Source organism: Schistocerca gregaria, chromosome 3 (genome assembly GCF_023897955.1).
Source record: "Schistocerca gregaria isolate iqSchGreg1 chromosome 3, iqSchGreg1.2, whole genome shotgun sequence".
NCBI classification, from domain to species: Eukaryota; Metazoa; Arthropoda; class Insecta; order Orthoptera; family Acrididae; genus Schistocerca; species Schistocerca gregaria.
The window spans coordinates 842,239,861-842,260,981 of NC_064922.1; the positions used below are offsets into that span (position 1 = coordinate 842,239,861).

Below are 21,121 nucleotides of genomic sequence, written 5' to 3' on the forward strand. Positions count from 1 at the left end.
CTACATGTAGTGTTATTCGTGTGAAAATGAGCAAAAGTTCTCTAAATGTTTGTGAATTATGTAACTGAGGTGGGCTTGGGTACCAGCCTGTTATTCACCTAGCGGGTCATGGGAAACTGCCTAAAAGCCACATCCAGGCTAGTCAGCACACCAACCTCCACATAGTTAATCTACCGAGTGGGTCCAATCCAGACCTAGGACACCACCTCATCCCAGTAGTAGTGCTTTAATGCACATGACTGTCCAGTTGGGTCATGTTAACCAATAATATAATACCACAATACATGTGTGAATGAAAATATGAAAAGTAATCAGAATTTTTGATATTTTCATCTCCAGTGTCACATATTATCCAAAACTCAAAAGTTACTAGGTTTAAACATTTTTCTTCAATAATATGATTTCCAGTTCAACTTCTAATCAAGCTCTAATAACTAACACAATGAGATGTATAATCTAGAATGGACTTCTCAGTGATGCCCAAAATATAGATGTACTACATTTTTCAAATTCATCACCAAAAATTAATGTGTGGGATGGATTGCAGCTGCTAAGCATGTAGTGACATGTCTTGTTTGTATCCAAGCCCTAGTTTGTCAAATACATGTCAGTCTTATATGTGCCAAGCATCTATCAAACATGTTTAAGTGCTAAACATGTTTCTACTACAATTTATATTATTTTGTTTCATTTATTGATTTACCTTTGCTCATTATTTCTAACCAAATGGTCAGCCCTTGACCAGTTCTGAATTGCATGTACAGTGTTTTATATAAATTCGGTGACCATCCATTTGCAGAGAACCAGTCATTAATTTTCTAGAAGATATTACTAACATTTTCAAATGATAGGCCTGATTACAACACTTCGGTAATTAGCAGATAAAAGCATTTGTGGTTGTGGTTATCCATGGATTATTTGCGGATCTGCAATGCGTGTTCTGTTGTTAAAACTTAAAGGACAATGTTGATTGTATCATTTTATAAAATGATTTTATAACTCATTTCATAAAATTGTTACCTATGGTCAGTGAATGAAACTTCACAGATGGGCGCTGCACATTTGTTGTAATGTTAGTTGAAAACTTGTCATCTGTGGGAATTCTTGAATATTTGCAAGATCCAGGAAAAGTAGAAGTCTCTTTCTGCCCTTAGCTTCTGGCTATGACCACGTAAGCTGCACTCAAGGGTCATACACTTAGTGACTTTGTGTTGCTGCGACCATATCTTTAGTGCAATTGCTGAAGCACGTTCTGGATATGGCTGTGAATGAGGTTGGTTATTCTGTAAGGTTTGACCAACACATTTGATTGTTCAGATCAAGTGACAGAGCGATGCAGTGTGCCTGCCCAATTTATTTTTCACCATCAGACATCGGCTTTTCTAATGGAACTTTAAAATTACAGTTCTGTTATTTCTTATTTCCATTCTATAAGCAGTTGCCATACATCTAATTTCTGTTACTTTTCTAGCAGCAGAGTTCAATTACGTAATTTCAAGAAACAGCCACAATGTGATAATAGGCTCTCGTAGGACAGGCTATTCTTTAGAATTTTCATTTCATAATCTCACTCCTGCTTGTTAATCACATATGAATCAGTCTTTTGTTCTTGTCCCATCCAGTAATTCTTCCCTGACCTGGGGTTCTGGGTTATAATTTTTTATTCCCCCCCCCCCCCCCCCCCCCCCGAACGCAACCTCTTTTCCTAAACCTCACCAGTCCTTTCCTTCATCCCTTTTCCTTCCCCATCAGTTCTTCTGCCAGAAGGAACCACGGGCTCTGAAAGCTAGCAAACTGTAATACTTTTTATGCGTGTCTTCTCCTGCTGTCACTTGGTGAGTAGCTTTCTTTCTTGTATTTATTCATTTTCCTGTCCAGTTAAATGAAAACTTCTCATGCCAATCTTCAAGGAAGTGATTATTAAATATGCTAGCTACTCGAATGCTGTTATTTACTGTTTGGTTGTTTTCTTTAAAACATTTAACTGAATTCCTTGTTTCTCTCTTACATATTGCCCGCATGATTTCATTATATTATCTGAACTATTAATTCCCAACTTTATACAGATCTTTTTGGAAATTTTTAATCAATTTCCTGACACCAGCGAAACATTGCTCGAAATATTTAATTGGCCCTATGTCTCAATTTGCTCTAACCATTTCAAACAATTTGCTTTTCTTTGTACATGATATTTGATTTATTCCAGTTATTAAAGAATTATAGAAACTCATCTATAAATACATTCAATTTGGAACTGATATATCACATTACCATTACATACATTGCTCCAGTCAGCTTCCCATAAGCCTGCCTGGAAACTTTCTGATGACTGCTCATTAATTACTGTAACAGGTTGCATGGTATTGATGTAATCAGTTACTTATTATGGCTAAGTGTGCATCATGATCAGAGAGGTCAGTCACTACTGGATAAGCACTTATGTCATAAATTAGGTGTTCCCCCACAAAAATGTTGTCTATTAGTCTATTGCTTTATTGTATACTGTCTGTTGTCTGCGGAGTGGCAGAATAGTAACTCAAATTTTTGAGAGAAAGATTCACAGTGGAGATCTGTATACTGTAATCCAGTGCCAGCAGTTCACAGGCCCAGGCTAACAATTGTTGATCTGAGCGTCAACTACTGGTTTCAGCAGATTATGAATCTATTTAAACTCTGTTGTTTATTTCTCTAAAATTGTGCTATATCACAATAAGATTAATCAGATGAGTTTTTTATGTGTGGCACTTCATCCATCTTTAGCTATTTTAAAGCAGTTTTAATGAGATACCTATGTTTGAAATGCTTCTCTCATGCCCTTAATAACAGAGATTCTACCAGTGGTGACAGTGCCTCCCTTGTATTTGCAACTATCATTCAGTTAACTATATTTTTCTGCTTATTAAGTTGTAAGCTGTGTCTTGTGAATCCTCATTTCCCAGTAACAGCAATTGGCACAGAATCAATGCGAGTGACACCTAACGCCGCTTTGTCCATACAGGGTAGATCGTGCTGTTGTAGAACCTTAGTAAATCTCACAGTTATGTGTGAGATTGCAGCATCTAGCTTATCCTAGTCACTCCTCATACTCTATTCTTGGCTGGCCAGGCTATTCTTGGCTGGCCAGGCAGTTGCCTCCTCCCCAAACTATCGTTGCCTGCTCCTCTACTCAAATCTCAAGTCAGTGTCTCAAAATCTTGTATTATCAAATCTTATAATCCCGATGCAGTGTGTCATGTTGCATGTAATTGTGGTACATTTAGAAACCATAGTACAAGAAAAGACAGTTACTCACCATATAGAGGATCACTTGAGAAGCAGACATGTCTGTCGAAAGGCCTGTGCCCACATGCAGAGGTAGAAAGTGATTTTTTTTTTTTTTTTTGGGGGGGGGGGGGGGGGGGGGGTGTCAGAGAGAAAGAGAGAGAATGAGTGTGTATGTGAAATTTTGTCTGTGAGATGGACCAATATTTTGGCAAGTTGACTTACATCCACCTTTGAGCTGGTCCTGAGGATGGCAACAAGTGATCTTGCTGAAATATCACTCCATCCACATGGCAACACCCAGCTGATTGCCTGGGAAGAGTTTCAAGTTGTCATACATCAGAAAAATAAAGATCCACACTGAAGGGAGGAAGGTCTTCCTCAAGAAAACAGGAAATGAGAAAATAGTTGTATTCATGCATTAGTTGAAAACCATTACATGCAGCCTCTACAATTGCTCATCTCAAATTGTATGGTTTCTGTATCAGTCCAGATGAATAATGAGGTGACTCCTTCCAAAGTCAGATCTTTGACCAACTGTTTTGAAATATGTGCATGTCTCCCATTCCTTATGAGACCACTATTGTTGACAGTACTGAAAAAATTGCTAAATGGACAGACATAGTTCAGATTCCACCTCACTATGGTGTTCAACATGTTCATAACTATGTAAGTCTCTATATTTTTAATCTCGTTTGTTTGTCTTGATTGGGGCCCTGTTAGTTGCAGGGTGAAGCACAATTTTTCAGAGTTGGTGGTCACTTATTAAGTTACTTTGTGAATCAAGGTTGGCGACCCTGTATAGAGTCAAAGTTTTCTTTGTTTCATTTCCTAAAATCAGCTTTAAACCTGAATACTGGAGCTTTGCTCAGATATAAAGACTGACCAGAACAAAATGTTAAAGAACTGAATCTTCTCTTTAATAAAGTCAAATAACTGATGGTTTTCTTCAAACTCTAGCCCACAGGCGTCATGAATTTCTTTAATGACTCCATACCATCTTTAATTTTCAGTTTGTAGTTTATTTTCAACAGAGATTATATGTTTCATTATTAAATTCAATTTTAACCTCCTCATGCACCATCACACCAATGGTGTCAGTTGGCACCAATAACCCCCAACCTTCAGTTTTTTAAAGACTCAAATGGCCATGTACAAAACTCCTTCCTGATTACTTTACATACTGGTTAATACTTTACATACTGGTTAATGCATTAAGTATTTGACATTAAACATGTAAAACCTTTATGGTGGATGACTCAATGCACTAATTATGATGGTTTTATTAGTTTCGGATTTTTCACCCACCGACTAACAAAAATATTTAGAAAAGGTTTGATGTTATGTTTGAAGTATGTTGGAAGTCATTTATTGGTCTCTTTATCAAACGCTGGGTGAGCATAATCTGGATAATTTACACCCCTTTTTAAGAAAAGCTAGTTTTCTGCACATCTCAGTGTTTATGACATCATGTCTACTGCACTGTGTGTCGTACAATGACATAATTTTTCAGAGACATTCAATGGTAAATGTGGCTACTGTCTGAAAAACTTGTTGTAAATAGTTAGTAGTAAAGAAGTTATAAATTAAAATTCCATGCCTCATGCCGAAGTTTCAGTGCATGAATAGCGAAAACATTGTAAGGGGTAAACTTAATTTTTTCCATTCACTGTTTTGTGGGTGGTATCAGTGACAGAATGTTTTGGAAAGGGTTGAAATTATGTGTTTGTTGGAAACTAGGTGCTCCCATTCTCAAATGCTGGATGAATACAATCTGGGTAATTTACGCACCTTTAGTTACACTGCGTGAAGACATACTGTTTCTTATGTCAGTACTTGTCTTATTGTGTTAAACCTTTATTCCGAGATTATACCTCTTAATGTCCAGATTATGACAGCATTTTGAATTTTTAAATTCAGTCAATAATTATACAAAATACTGATTGTCAAATTCTTGTTACCCCTGGAAGCCATTAGATAAGTGACTTGCAGCTGCGGCTGTGCACCATTTTAGCCACATAGTAATATAGACATTTTAATTGTATCTGCACTCGGAAGTTCTAGACTAAATGATGTGCTGCATGTACAACATGTACAAAAGATCAGTATGGCAATATTTGCTGTTTCAATTTTGTTACCACTAAACAGCATATGAATGTATGTGGGTACTTGAAAATGACCTGAGGTCAAAATTATGCCAACACATTGTGCTGGGTAATATACAGATAGGCATTTGTTGCTTATTGTTATATTTACTGTGTGCATGTATTCATCGCTCCTGATTGATTTATTTTCGTACATCATGTTACACGATCTTTACAAATATTGTTTTTTACTGTGTCATAATTGCACGATAAGTGTACAATACGTTTTCCTGTTTTTCCTTGTTTCATTCAATCAAAATAATCGATGGTTTCCTAAAATGGCGAGCAAAAGATCCTGACTCTTTTTGGGATAAAAATGTGATATTCTTGAATCCAAAGAAGCTGCTGAGGTGTTATAGAGGAAAAGATAATGTGCCTTCCTATTTATCATTTCTTTCAAAGTGGAAATAGGCAACAATGGAAGAACATAATACATATGCCCAAATCAGTACAGGGCCGCCGTCATACCTGCTGCTGCTGCTGCTGCTGCTACTACTACTACTACTACTACTACTACTACTACTACTACTACTACTACTTCACACTGGAAATAACATGGTCCAGATACTATGTTTTCCCTGATATTCGATTCATCATACAATAAGGAACAGCGTACAAATGAAATGGTCAGACTAAATTACATATGTTCATTCATGGACAGTTGAAGTTTTGTGCTGCCCACTATGATGAAACCTCTCATTTGTACAGACCTCATGTACAAGAGATTAAGTAATATCAGCTTTCTAGACCACAATGTTCCATTTATATAGTTCCCATCATGGTTTTAGTGAACACTTGAGTTCTCTGGGCCACATAGTGAAATTAGCAGTCACTTTTGACACTGGTGTTCTTATTAGAGTTAACAATTGCATTTAATGCATACCTACCTCTTATAAGTATATTTAAATTAGTTGATGGTATTTTCCTATGCATTATTTATGCAGTCATCTCAATGGCTACTATTGCTTTTATGCGAGGAAGTTCAATGAAGTAAACTGATCGTGTTGTGTAGGATGAGATTCTGCAGTTGAGGCAAGAGAACCGGGAGCTGAGGTACGGTGGTGGTGCAGCAGCAGCCAGCGCTGCCAGCTCTAGTTTTCTCAGCACGGAGGAACAAGCACAGAGGCTAGCGCAGGAACTTCGATCTGCTGCAGGTTCTGCTGAAGCATCACTTCGGTATGTTTAGTCCATTATGTATATGCTGTATTAACCCTTTCAGACCTGAAGGTCGCAATTGTGTACATAAAGTTTGTTCACTAATATTTCGCTGACAAGAAATGTCAGGTGCATCAAAACCCACTGTGCACATTTGTGAGTGTTTCTTTTAGCCATGCTCCAGCACCTGCTGCTCTCTTGTGAGCAGTCTGTGAACCACATAGTAAAGTACACTCTCTGGTGTTGTCTCTATGTGGGAAGTCATTACACGTTGACTTTATTGCTATAATAGTCACATTGAATGTTTTGTGTGGTTTCCTTCTTTTGGAAACATTAGACATTCTTTCAGTGGAATTTTCAGTAATTTCATTCAGTTCATATTTTAATTATGCATCAGGTACGATTAATGTGCACATTTGTGTACAACAGGTCCTTAATGGTGTAAAATACAAAAAATAACCTAAAATGTGTCTCGGCTATATTTGTATGGCTATGGTAGTTACGTGTGGTAATTTTTCCATTAATTTCAGTACCAGCAGCAAGGAAGAGAATAAGTGACTTGTACATATTTTATTTTATATTGCTGGCTTTTGACTTACAAATATGGATAAGGAATATCTTTCTGTGGAGAAAGATTGGGACTTGATTATGGTCATAATTGAAAATGGTGGTGTTTCTGACATTAGTTTGAGTGGGGATGAGGATGACAGTGTATCACTTATTGAAAGGCAAGCTCCACAAATAGTAAAACATGTTGGAGCAAATAAAGTGGGCGTGAATGATGTGTGTAGAGACACCGTATCTTAAGATGAAGATGATGGAGAGGTGTTGGATGCTGAAATGATCTTTTTATGCAATGAAAACAACTCAGACTTGAATAACCTGTGTGACAACATAATGGTGACACCTAAAGAATCCATAAAATTGAAATGAAAGCCTCGAAGTACCATTGCAGAAACATACAAAGCTCCAAATTTTGAAGAATCTCTCTTGTGTTCTCCAATGCAATATTTCATAAGATATATACCAGATGATTTGTTCACTAGCATGGCAGCACATACTCGTATATATGCATTACAATGAGGCAAATCCTCATTCAAGCAGACAACTCCTCAAGCACTAGAGATGCTATTTGGTTTGCATGTATTGACTGACACCTTGAAAATTCTCAGATTATTAATGTATTGGGATACAAGCCTGAAGGTAAAAGTGTTTTGGGAAAACATGTCAAGAGACAGATTTTTAGAATTATGAACAAATTTACACTTGGTTAACAATCTGGAAAAGCCACCTGAAAATAAAGATAAAATTTACAAAGTCAGGTCAATTTACTCAGCCATTCGAAAATGCTGGAGTGAACTTCCTATAGAAGAGAGTGTCTGTGTCAGTGAAGGAATTATTCCTTTCACTGGGAAGTTTTCTGCAAAGCAATATGTCAAGGGGAAACAAAGTTAATGGCAAATCAAAGTCTTCATGTGAAAAGAGTAAACAGTGCATGATTTCCTTTTGTATCAAGGTGCTACAACTGAACTAAATACCGCATACTGTAAAAAATTTGGATTAGATCCTGCTGTTGGTTTAGAATTTTCTGTTCCACTCTCAAAAGGTAAAGGTCATAAATTATACTTTGACAACTTCTTTTCACCTTATCTGTTTCACGATCTGAAACCTCAAGGCATCAATGCAGCAGGTACTGTCTGTTAAAACAGATTTGGAAATAACTTGCCTTTTTTCAGATGATAAAACAATAATGAAACAAACCAGAGGTTACTTTGAAGAAATCACTAGTGCTGATGACATTACCATGTGTAAGTGGTTAGACTATAGGCCAGTTGTATTGTGTTCAAACTTTGTTGGTAAAGGCTCAGTGGATGAAGTTGAGTGTTGGGACAAAAAAACACTATAAATATGCGAAAGTAGAAAGACCTGAAATATTGAGAAGATATAATCATGCAATGGATGGTGTGGAACTATTTGATCAATTGATAAGTTACCACACAGTTTTCATCAGATCTCGAAAATGGCCTTTCCTTATAATTTTTCATGCTGTTGACTTAGCCATTGTGCAAAGTTGGTTTGCATACAGACGAGATGCAGACAACCTGTCTACCCCAAAGAAGAAGCAAATGGACCTTCTTTTCTTTCGTAGCAGGGTAGCAGATGGATTGATAATTGCCAGAAGAAAGTGACTGAAAAGAAGAGGGCGTATCTGTCTGATGGACTGGCTTCAGACATGAGTCATACCAAGAAAAAGAGGAGAATTATGACCAGCTACAGAGATACTGTTTGATTCCATTGACCATTTGCCTTTGCATGATGTAGAAGCTCAAAGTTGCTGCAAATTTCCAAAATGTACAGAAAATGTAAAGTACATTTGTCTCCAAAAGGACAGTTTTTTTTTTTTGTAGTCTCTTACGAAACCTTACAATCAGTGATTTGACCATTGTTGTTTAAATAAGAACCGTAATTTGTAATTATTTTTTTTGTTTCTGTTTTAAAGTGAAATAAAGAGTGGCATACTTGATCCGTAGTGTTAACCTCCGTAATGTATGACATGAAGTTCGAGACCTGATGAACACAATTGTGTACATTAAATACCTAGAAAACTAGAGATCAAATGAAATTTTTTCTTAGAAAAATGTTGTCACGAGAGTCACCTGAACGTAAAAATGTCAGATTTTTTTTTAATAGGTGAATGAAAAATCATGTCTGAAAGGGTTAAATTTAGAAGTAAATAGAAAATTAATCGTCTGTGAGTTACGTGGAAATTTATATTCTGCAAGCCAGCTTAAAAGTGTGTGGCAGAGGGAATTTCAGGTCCCATTATAATTTTGCCCTTTTCCTTTGTCATTTGTGAATGACCACTCATCTCTACTACCTCTAATTGTGTAAAGAATCAAACTTTCACATAAAAAACGTAGACCTATGTCCTTAACAATGTGTCACACAGTGATTGTTATATACAGTCTCTGGAGCTAGGCAGACACGCGTATATGAAGCCCTCGCTAAGCTAAGTGATTAATATTGAAATAAGAGCTAATTTAGTTAATATTACATTGTAGATTAGTGTATATACTTCCTCTCTAGGCTATCTATTGAAGGTTTCGCTTTTCTGATTATGTTTAGATCGAAAAGGAAGTATGAGGGTAATCCCAAAAGTAAGGTCTCCTATTTTATTTCTCCAATGGTTTATATCGGTTTACAACTTGAACATTTACCTATTTTTTGAAATAATCACCATTTCTGTTGATGCATTTTTGTAGACGCTGTGGCAGTTTTTGTATGCCCATGTCATACCAGCTCGCCACCATGCTGTTAAGAAAGTTATGAACCTCTTCTTTCACCTCGTTGTCAGAACTGAACGACTGGGACCACAATTAATGCTGACAGGTACTGTGAGACTGAAAAAACTCAAACGGGCAGTTCAGAACCAGAGAAGAGGAATGTTGAGCAAGGGCGTACACATTCTCCATGACAACGCTCGCCCACACATCGCTCGGCAAACCGTTGCTCTCCTGCAACAGTTTCAGTGGAATATAATCACCCACCCACCCACCTTATAGTCCTGACTTGGCCCCCAGTGTCTATAGCCTGTTCTCTAGTTTAAAAGAACATTTGGCCAGAAAGCGATTCAGCTCCGCCGACAAGGTGAAAGAAGAGGTTTATAACTTTTCCGAACAGCATGGCAGCGAGCTGGTATGACATGAGCATACAAAAGCTGCCACAGAATCTACAAAAATGCATTGACAGAAGTGGTGATTACGTTAAAAAATAGCTAAATGTTCAAGCTGTAAACTGATGTAAACCAGTGTAGAAATAAACAGGTTTATGTACCTATAAAAAAAAATAGGAGACCTTACTTTTGGGACTACCCTTGTATTTCGTAAAAGGCCGGTAGTCACTAGTTTTGTTTACATTTTTAGGCATAAATTTCGTGCGAGTGTAGATTTTTGTTTTTGACTAGAGTTATCGCTTCAGAGTCAAATTAATTCATGTCAGTTATACGGAGTTTAAATACTTAAAACTTTTAGAAGTAAGTTTAAAACTTTGTTTATGTTAGTTTTTATTTATGGATTAGTAGACTACAGGTTACGAAAGTACTGTGGTCTTGTGCCAACTTATTCTCTGCTTTTGTGTTAAGTTTGTCTATCAAACCATGTGTGACAAATGTGGTGGTTGCCGTAGAAATTTGAAAGAGGGGGTGTTCTGTGTAGACTATAAATTATGGTTTCATTGGGGACAAATGTAATGACGAGGAAACGAGGGTAAAAAAGGAGGCTTTTCCATGGCAGTGTAGGTTACGTAGGAAGGACAGAAAACTTGCTGAACAGGAGGCAAAAATTTGTGCCCTTAAGACTGAATTAGAAAACACGAACTTGGAATTATTTAGGTTAAGGGAGGAAAAAGAGACTGGGAACTGGGAAAAGCTAGCAAGAAAAGGGCGAAAAAGGGAAACACTTGAAAAAACTCCAGAAATTCAATTAGTAAATCAGTTTGGCTTGCTATCTGAAGTGGAGGAAGCTCCTCATCCAGATGTAGTTGAAAGTAGGTTGAAGCAGAATATTAGCTTAAAGAAAAAAGACAGGTAGAGATCAAACCAGAATAGGAAGAGTTCTGCTCATAGGCGGCAGTCAAGGGAGGGGTGTGGGCCAGCAGCTTCAGGAGAAATTAGGTGCAGGGTATCAGGTCATAAGTTTTGTGAAACCAAGTACTAGCCTTAGACAGGTGACAGAAAACTTGGGTCAGCTATTTAGGGATTTTGAGAAGGAAGATCAGGTAATTATAGTTGGGGTAGCAGGAAACAGCCTGGCTATGAATCCAAGATACAGCATTAGGAGTGACCTAGATAAAATAGGAGGAGAAACTGAGCACACAATTGTGGGGTTTGTGGAGGTCATTCAGCACCATGAAGAGCAGTGGGTAAACACTGCTGTAAGGCATGTTAACACTGAGCTGAAAAGGATGCTCCAGACACTGACAAAATCTCACATAAGTGTTGTTCCAGCAGCTGCTTAATGGTAGGTGGGGATACACTACACATGGCCTGCACCTGAATAGGATGGGTAAAAATAAGTTAGCTTCTCTATTAACGGAAACTGTAAGGGGTCCACAGTCACACAAGGGGTGATCCCTGTGGTTAATAGATTCAGGCAGACAGGTTTTTTAGGTTAAAGCCAAAGTCCAGACAGATGACAATCAAGATAAATAGAATAAAAGAAACTTTATGTACAGTAAATAGGGGTAAAGCTAAGGACAGTATTAACTTACTTCATCAAAATATCAGGGGAATAAAAAAATAAAGTAGATGAGCTATTAGTGTATTTAGATGACCTCAAAAAATAAGAATGAGACTGATATACTCTTGTCAGGACACCATGTAACTGTGGGCATGGATAGTGTCAGTATAAATGGGTATAATTTAGCATCTTACACTTGTATATCTAGGATGGATAAAGGAGGAGTTGCCATTTTCATAAAACAGGGGTATAAATGTAAAACTGTAGAAGTAAGCAAATTTTGTGTTGATCAGAACTTTGAGGTTTGTGCATATGAACTCCAGCTAGATAATGTATCGATATTAGCTACAGTGTACAGGTCCCCATTAGGAGGCTGGAGGCTGTTCATAAAAAAAAAATTGACTCCCTATTAAGCTGTCTGTCATACAAAAAGATGTTATTACTCTGTGGTGATTTCAGTGTAAACTTTCTAAGTAATTCTGATAGGAAAAGTGAGCTAGAAGTGATATTAACAATATGTAACTTAGAATCAGTGATCAATTTCCCTACACATATAGCTCAAGGCAGTAGCACGCTAATAGATAATGTATTTATACAGAAAGAGGATGTAAAACAAATACATGCTTTCCCTGTGGTAAATGGATTGTCAGAGCATGATGGACAACTGATTAACTTACAAAACCTAACAGGGTGTACAGTTCAGAAACCATTAAGTAAAAGTGTGAGATCGCTCAACCCGGTATCTATAGAGCACTTCAGAGAAAGCTTAAGAAATGTTAATTGGGGAGATGTATATAATGAGCCAAATGCTAATGATAAATGCAATATATTTCTTGATAAACTTATATCCCTTTTTGAACATTGTTTCCCAAAGAAAATTAGTAAATGTAACACCACACACTTTTCAAAAAAACCGTGAATTACCTCAGCTATTAAAGTGTCTTCAGAAAGGAAAGGAAAACTGTATGAGACAGCAAGAACTAGTAAAGATCCAGAAGAAGTTTTACAATATAAAAATTATTGTAACATACTGAGAAAAGTTGTAAGGAAATCAAGAAATATGTATGTTAGAGAAGAAATTAACAACTCCAGCAATAAAATCAAATCAGTATGGAATCTTGTTAGAAGGGAGACAGGAAAAGTAACCATTGGGGTAGGTAGTATTACTATTAAAGAGAATGAGACCATCCTAACCAACACTACACAAGTAGCTAACATATTTAACAACCACCTCTTGTGAAATAAGTAAATTTAATAAATCTTTGAAAAATAAATGTTGTGTTGGAGTAAATGGCATCTCTAATAAGATATTAAAACAATGTGGAGCAATTACAGCTGATGTTCTGAGTCACTTATGTAATGCATCACTAACTCAAGGTATTTTCCCAGAGAGATTAAAATATGCCATTGTCAGGCCTCTCTACAAAAAGGGGGACACCATAGATGTCAATAATTGTTAGCCAGTATCCTTGCTTACAGCATTTTCAAAAATCTTCAAGAAGGCAATGTACTCGAGTGGTTAGCCGTCTCAACAGTCAGGGGATATGTAGTGCATCACAGTTCGGATTTCATAACCGCTGTTCCACTGAGACACCAATGTACAGTTTCACTGTCCATATAATAGTCTTTAAATAGTAAAATGTCGTCAATAGGAATTTTCTGTGGCTTGTCCAAAGCATTTGATTATGTGAACCATGACAATATGTTACAGAAATTACAATTCTATGGTATAAATGGAATAATGTATGAGTGGTTTAAGTCATACCTACAGAACAGGAAGCAAAAAGCTTCCTTATATGGGTCAAGTGATTTAAATAAGTTTGCCACTTCATCTAACTGGGGTGAAATTACATTAGGTGTTCCACAGAGTTTAATCATGGGTCCCCTTCTGTTTCTTATCTGAAACAGGAAGCTGAACTGACACTGTTTGCTGATGATACAAGCATCATTATTAATCCAGTTAAAGAAACTCCAATTGAAAATGATACAAATAAGGTCTTTGGCAGAGTCATTAATTGGTTTTCTGCAAATGGGCTTGCTCTAAACTTTGAAAAAACACAGTACATCCAATTTTCTGCTGCAAAAAAGTACAGTTTCTTCAATAAATATAGCACATAAATAGAAGTCAGTAGACAGGGTAGAGCATACTAAGTTTTGGGGTGTACATAGAGATGAGAAGCTTAATTGGAAAATTCATATTTTGGACCTCCTAAAGCGAATTGGTTCAGCAACTTTTGCGATCAGAATAATTGCCAATTTTGAGGATATAGAAATTAGTAAGCTAACATACTTTGCACGCTTTCACTCTCTGATGCCATACGGAATAATATTTTGGGGTAACTCAACATTTAGACAAAAAGAACTCACTGCTCAAAAGAAAGTGATTAGAATAATGTGTAGGCTTCATAGTTGCCCATCTTGTAGGCGTCTTTTTAAAAGATTGGGAATTCTTGCAACAGCCTCACAGTACATTTACTCACTAATAAAATTTGTTCTCAACAACATGGGCCAGTTTAAAAACAACAGCAACATTCCTGATTATAATAACAGAAAAAAGAGAGACTTACACTATCCTTTACTCAACCTATCTTTGGCACAGAAAGGGGTAAAATATGCTGCTATAAAAATTTTTGACAAATTGTCAGATGAAACAAAATGTCTGACAGCAGTAATAGCTTCAAAAATAAATTGAAATCATATCTTCTTGACAACTCTTTCTGTACCATAGATGAATTCTTGAATAGGAATAAATAAATGTGTAAATGTAGTATATGCATTTTGTGCCATTTAAGGGTATGGAGTAAATAATAGAAATATTAATCTTTAACTCTGTGTTGTTAAAAAAATCTTGTTTCATATGTGCACTTGACACGTTTCACATCATAACATCCGCCCCGGTAGCTGAGTGATCAGCGTGACAGACTGTCAATCCAAAGGGCCCGGGTTCGATTCCCAGGTGGGTCGGAGATTTTCTCCACTCAGGGACTGGGTGTTGTGTTGTCCTGATCATCATCATCATTTCATCCCCATCGACGAGCAAGTCGCCGAAGTGGCGTCAAATCGAAAGACTTGCACCAGGTGAACGGTCTACCCGACGGGAGGCCCTCGTCACACGACATTTCATCTCGCATCATAACGGCTACCATATAGTGCAGCTGATCAGTGGAACACGCAACCAACCAACTAACAATTGTGATTCAGTGGTATATGTGGATACTGTCTGCAAAATATGCTGCAGACAGTTACTAGTAAATAAGTAATAAATTAAAACATCATGCATTATTGGAAGTTTTACTGTATGAATAGCAAAAATGTAGTAAGTGATAAACTTTCTTCCTGGGGAGTGTTACTGAGAATGTTTTGAAAAGGTTTGAAATTGTATTTAAAGTTTCTTGGTAGTTGCTAAGTACCCTCATTCTCAAATACTGGATGATTAGTGTCTGGGTAATTTGTGCACCGTTAGGTACACTGCCTCATGACATACGTGCAGTTTCTAACTTATCATATAGTGGAGATGCTGAGTCCAGGTAGGCACAACAAAAAGACTTTCACAATTTGGCTTTTCATCATCAATACACACACACACACACACACACACACACACACACACACACACACACACACGCACGACTGCAGTCTCAGGCACTGAAACCACAGAGAGGGGGAGGGATAATATAGTGGGAGTGGCAGACAGCGAAGTGCTGCAGGTTAGACAGGTGGCAGGAGATAGCTGGGGAAAGGGGGGGGGGGGGGTACTGGAAAAGAAGAGAAATAAAAAAAGACTGAGTGTGGTGGTAGAATGCTGGAATGGGAACAGGGAAGGGACTGGATGGGTGATGAAGACAGTGACTTACGAAGGTTGAAGCCAAGAGGGTTACGGGAAAGAAGGATGAATTGCAGGGAAAGTTCCCACCTGCGCAGTTTAGAAAAGTTGGTGTTTGTGGGAAGAATCCATATGGCACAGGCTGTGAAGCAGTCATTGAAGTTGAGCATATCATGTTTGGCAGCATTTTCAGCAACAGGGTGGTCCACTTGTTTCTTGGCCACAGTTTGTTGGTGGCCATTCTTGCAGACAGAGAGCTTGTTGGTTGTCATGCCTACATAGAATGCAGCACAGTGGTTGCAGCTTAGCTTGCAGACCACATGACTGGTTTCACAGGTAGCCCTGTCTTTGATGGGATAGGTGATGTATGGGACATGTCTTGCATCTAGGTCTATTGCAGGGGTATGAGCCACAAGTAGGGATTGGGAGCAGGGGTTGTGTAAGGGTGAACAGTATATTGTGTAGGTTCGGTGGTCCTATCTGTGACTCAGCATCTCTGCTATATGGTGAGCAGCATCTTTCCTTCTCTAAAATTGTTAAATTTTAGCCTGGATTTTCCATTGTTTAACTTTAATGCTTGATGTATTGTGTTAAAGGTTTAATATAAGCTTGTACATCTTAATGGGTAAATTATTGCAGCACTTTAAGTTATTAAATTTGGTCAATGATTATACGAAATATTGCAAATCAAATTCTTGTTGCCGCTGGAAGCCATTAGGTAGGCAACCTGCAACTGCGACCATGGACTGTTTTAGGTGTAAAGTAATGTAGATATGCAAGAGGAACTACTACTGGTGAGCCTCATTTTAAATTGTAATTTACAGTCTTGGTTGTTTCACAAGGTATGTGGGAGGAAGTACATGCCTCGTCATTTTTCTTTCATGTCATATTTTGTCTTTTGCAGCAGATTTGTGGTAAAAACAAAATTATTGATCTTGGGATCAATTACGAACATAATAGGTGCCACTCTGTTTGGAGTAAATTATTATAGGCAGAGTTAAATAATTCAGTCAGTCATGGTGTGTATATAAAAAAGTAAAGCTTTGTGTCCTGATGGTTGGTTTGAACACAGAAGTGCTTTACTAGACATGATCCTATTGGACTTGGTGTGCCATTGCCTTCCATTGGCTTTTGAAGTGATTGACCCCAGTCAGTTATAGGAGGACCTGTGGTATACCAGGGTCACAAACCATGTACAACTCGATGCTTTTCCAGTTGGGCAAACATTTAGAGATGTGAAAGAAGTTAAAAGGAACACATGAAAATCCTAGGACTTACTGGGGATTGAACCCAAAACTTTTGGAACTGTAGTCTGGCACTATGACACAGAGCTCATGATATGCACTGCCTGATGAAAAAGGAGAGGAGAAAATGAAATTAAAATTCATATGTAGAGAGGGTATGAGGTATTTCTTTGGATATTACAAAATCCAGTCAAATTTACAAAGAACTTTGCTGTCTGAGCCCATTTATCAGTATGACATTGCACTCCCTCTGTATTCCATCATCGAGAATATACTGCACTTCTACTGACAAATCTTTGTTTTTCCATTCAGTCTGTCTATGGATGACCACACTTCCTTGAATCCTGACACTCACTTCTCACTTGGTTTCCCATTCACTGCACATTATTCTGTAATGGCCAGCAACTTGATAAATTACTTTTTGCCACATTAAATATTGCTTATGTCTAACATTGGAAACTCCAGGTTGGAATAACAACAATATAAGGAACAGGATATATTGCTATTCATTGTAAAGATGACCCTTTGAGTTGTAGACAGGCACAATGATAAGACTGATACACCTGCAGCTATTGGCCAAAACCTTCCTCAGCAAACAGAACATGTACACATTCACACAAGCAAGCACACCTCATGCACACTTGGCTGCCACCTCCGGCAGCTTGGCCACAATGCAGCGGTCACAGGAATAGCAATCTGGAGTGGGATGGGAAAGGGGGACTGATAGCAGAGTACGGGTGGAGGGAGAGAAGAGCACACTGCTTGTCAGGGCATGTAGGTACTAGACTGCCAGGTGCAGCATCAGGAGGTGTATATGGAGGGGGGATCGCAATTCAGTTTTACAAAGAGTACTCTACATCATTGGCTCCTTACTTAGTTTGCATTTATCACGAATGTCTCGACCAGGGCAGAGTGCCAAGTGACCGGAGAAAAGCGCAGGTGACTCCAGTGTATAAGAAGGGTAAAAGAACAGACCCACAAAATTACAGACCAGTATTCGTAACATCAGTTTCCTGCAGAATTCTAGAGCATATTCTGAGTTTGAATATAATACATTTTGTAGAGAGTGAAAAGCCCATATTCACAAATCAGCATGGCTTTAGAATTCATCACTCGTGCTTGCTGTTTTCTCACATGATATATTGCAGACTATGGATGAAGGGCAACAGGCTAGATTCCATATTTCTAGATTTCCTAAAAGCTGTCAACACGGTACCCCACTGCTGGCTGTTAACGAAGGTAAGTGCATATGTAATAGTTTCCAAGCTATGTGAGTAGCTCAAAGACTTCTTAAGTAATAGAACCCAGTGTGTTGTCCTCAATGACAAGGGGGGAAGTGTGATAGGACTGTTGCTATTTTCTACATATATAAATGATCTGGCAGACAAGTTGGGCAATGATCTGTGATTATTCGCTGATGATGGTGTGGTGTACAGGGTGATGTTGAAGATAAGTATCTTTAGGTTGATACAAGGTGACTTAGTCAAAATTTCTAGTTGGTGTGATGAATGGCAGCTGGGTCTTAAGGTAGAAAAATGTGAGCTAATGTGGCTGAGTAGGGATAATAAACCTGTAATGTTCAGATACAGCATTAGTAGTGTCCTGCTTGACACAGTCATGTCATTTAGATATCTGGGCATAATGTTGTGAAGCAATATGAAATGGAAAGAGCATGTGAGGCTTGTAGTGGGGAAGGCGAATGATAGACTTCTGTTTGAGAGAATTTTAGGAAAGTGTGGTTTATCTATAAAGGAAATCACATATAGGATTCTAGTGTGACCTAGTCTTGAGAACTGGTCAAGTGTTTGGGATCTGCACCAGGTCCAATTGAAAGAAGACATTGAAGCAACTCAGAGGCGAGCTGCTAGATTTGTTACCGGTAGGTGCAATCAGCATGTAAGTGTTATGAATATGCTGTGGGAGCTTAAATAGGAATCCCTTTAGGGAAGAAGACATTAATTTTGAAGAACGTTACTGAGAAAGTTTCGAGAACCGGCATTTGAAGCTGACTGCAAAAGATCGTACTGCCACCAACATACATTTCACGTAGGAACCACAAAGATAAAAGAAATTAGGGCCCATACAGAGGCATGCAGACAGTCTTCTTCCCCTCACTGTACCTGTGAGTGGAACAGGAAAGAAACGGCGAGTTGGGGTGAAGGGTATACTCTTCCATACATCGTGTGGGGGTTTGCAAAGTGTGTATGTAGACGCAGATGTAGAACAGGGAGCAAGAAAGGAGGAGAGTGGAAAAGGATAGGAGAGTCAAAAGAGGAGGGAGGAAAAGGAGAGATGCGGAAAAGGATAGGAGTGGAAAAAGAGGCGAAAAGGAAAGGGAAAAGGACAGGTAGGTACATTTGCTAAGGGTGGCACACAAAAAGTGTGGGGGAAGGTAAGAGGAGAGTAGGTGATAGTACGATGGGGCAGAAACTGTTGGGTGGAGGTTGTGGTGTCAGTAGGTTATCGGAGGTTGAGGCTCTGATAATTTTGGGAGTGGGAATGTACTGTAATGATACTCCAATCTGCGCATTTCAGAAAAGCTGGTGGTGGAGGGGAGGATCCAGATGTCATGGGTCGTTGAAGGAGCCATTAAAATCAAGGAAGTTGTGCCACAGGGTGGTCTACTGGGCTTTTGGCCACCGTTTGGCAGTGGCCGTTCGTCCTGGCGGGCATTTGGTTGGTATTCATATCCATATAGAAAGCTGTGCAATGGTTGCAGCAGAGCTGGTACACAATGGGGCTGCTTTCACAGGTGGCCCATCCTTTGATGGGATAGGAAAAGCTTGTGACAGGACTGGAATAAGAAGTGCTGGGTATGCGGATTCAGAAGGTTGTGCACCTGGGTCTTCTACAGGGATATAACTCCTGTGGCAAGGGATTAAAATGGGGAATGGCATAGGGATGGACTAGTATTTTGTGAAGGTTGGGTGGGCAATGTTACGCCACTTTAGGAGGGGTGGGAAAGATCTTGGGTTGGATGTCCCAAAGCCCTGATGGAGGATGTAGTGAGTGGCAAAGGAGGCACTGTTTTGTAGTTGGCTCTTAGGTGTGGAGGGAAGTATTGGAGGTGTATAGGGAAATAGCATGAGGATTCTGTTTGTGGATGAGGTCCGAGGGACAGTGGCCTGCTGTGAAGGCCTTGGTGAGACCTTCAGTATACCACGAAAGGGAGTTTTTGTCATTGCAGATAAGCCATGCCTGGGTAACAAGGCTGTATGGGAGGAATGGCAGCTGTCAAAATGTAGGTACTGTTGGTGAGTGTAACGTGACAGAGGTGTGGATGCAGCCATCAGAGAGGATGCAGCCAGGTGGCAAGCTGGGTTGAGGACGACCAGGTGAAATTAATAAGAGAGGTGTTGAGATTGTGAAGGAATGATGGTAGGGTGTCTCAGCTTAGAGTTCAGATCATCAGTGCACCTGAACCAGATGAAGAGTTTGGGTTTCTGGGAGTCTAGTAAGATTTGCTCTTGATGGCTCATAAACAGGTTGGCATATGAAGGTGCCATGTGGGTGCCCATGCCTGTACTGTGGATTTATTTGTATACCCTCCCCTCGAAGTAGTAGTTTTATGTTAGCATAAAATTAGTTAGGTACATGTGGTGGTGGGTTTGGAATTCAAAGGACATTAGGAATAGTTGTGTTCAATTAACGGTAAGACCATGGGAATGAAGGATGTTGGTGTATAGGGACGTGGCGTCAACAGTGACCAGTAGGTAAACAGGGTGCAGATGGTGGATAGTCTGTGAAAGCAGTGGTTGGTATCTTTGATGTGTGAGGGGCAGTTGGTTGGAGGTGTTGGTCAATGAGGGTCAAAATCCTTTCTGTGGGAGCTCAAGGTGAGGCCTTTGGATAGGACTGAAACTTCTTTGGGGCTGAGGGTTTTGGTGGAAAGGCTAACAACAATATTCCAGGATTTTTTTGACTCTGGGTTTGGAGTGTTGGTAGGGAGTTTTAGTTGATGTGGCAAGTTGAAAAGATCCATTAGTCAGTATCTGGGTGCTATTAGGGGTTGATGAGGAGGAGCACTGTGGGCCAGATAGAGATTGGACAGTGATGCCCCAAGGTGGCAGTAGGATGTCAGCAGGTTGGATAAAGTGTGGAGATGGTATCTAGAATGCTTTTCCAGTTGTTGGAGAGCAAAGGATTCAGTTTCAGGAATGTTGAAGTATGTAGTAGGGATTGCACAGTAGCAGTATCTTGTGGAGCGAGCATAGATGATTCTGGGTAGCCTGTGACATGGAAATGAGTTTTGCGGGT

General features: G+C 38.9%; 1 protein-coding gene across 1 annotated transcript in view; it reads left to right on the forward strand.

Annotated features, from left to right (window-relative positions):
- The window catches only part of LOC126355619 (uncharacterized), a gene marked incomplete at its 5' end in the record, with an annotated part of 138,679 nt that overhangs the window by 101,469 nt on the left and 16,089 nt on the right, over window positions 1–21,121 (forward strand). Inside the window, one exon of the mRNA XM_050005982.1 lies at window positions 6,418–6,581. Coding sequence (XP_049861939.1) covers window positions 6,418–6,581 — 164 coding nt within the window. The remainder of the gene's footprint in view (window positions 1–6,417; window positions 6,582–21,121) is intronic.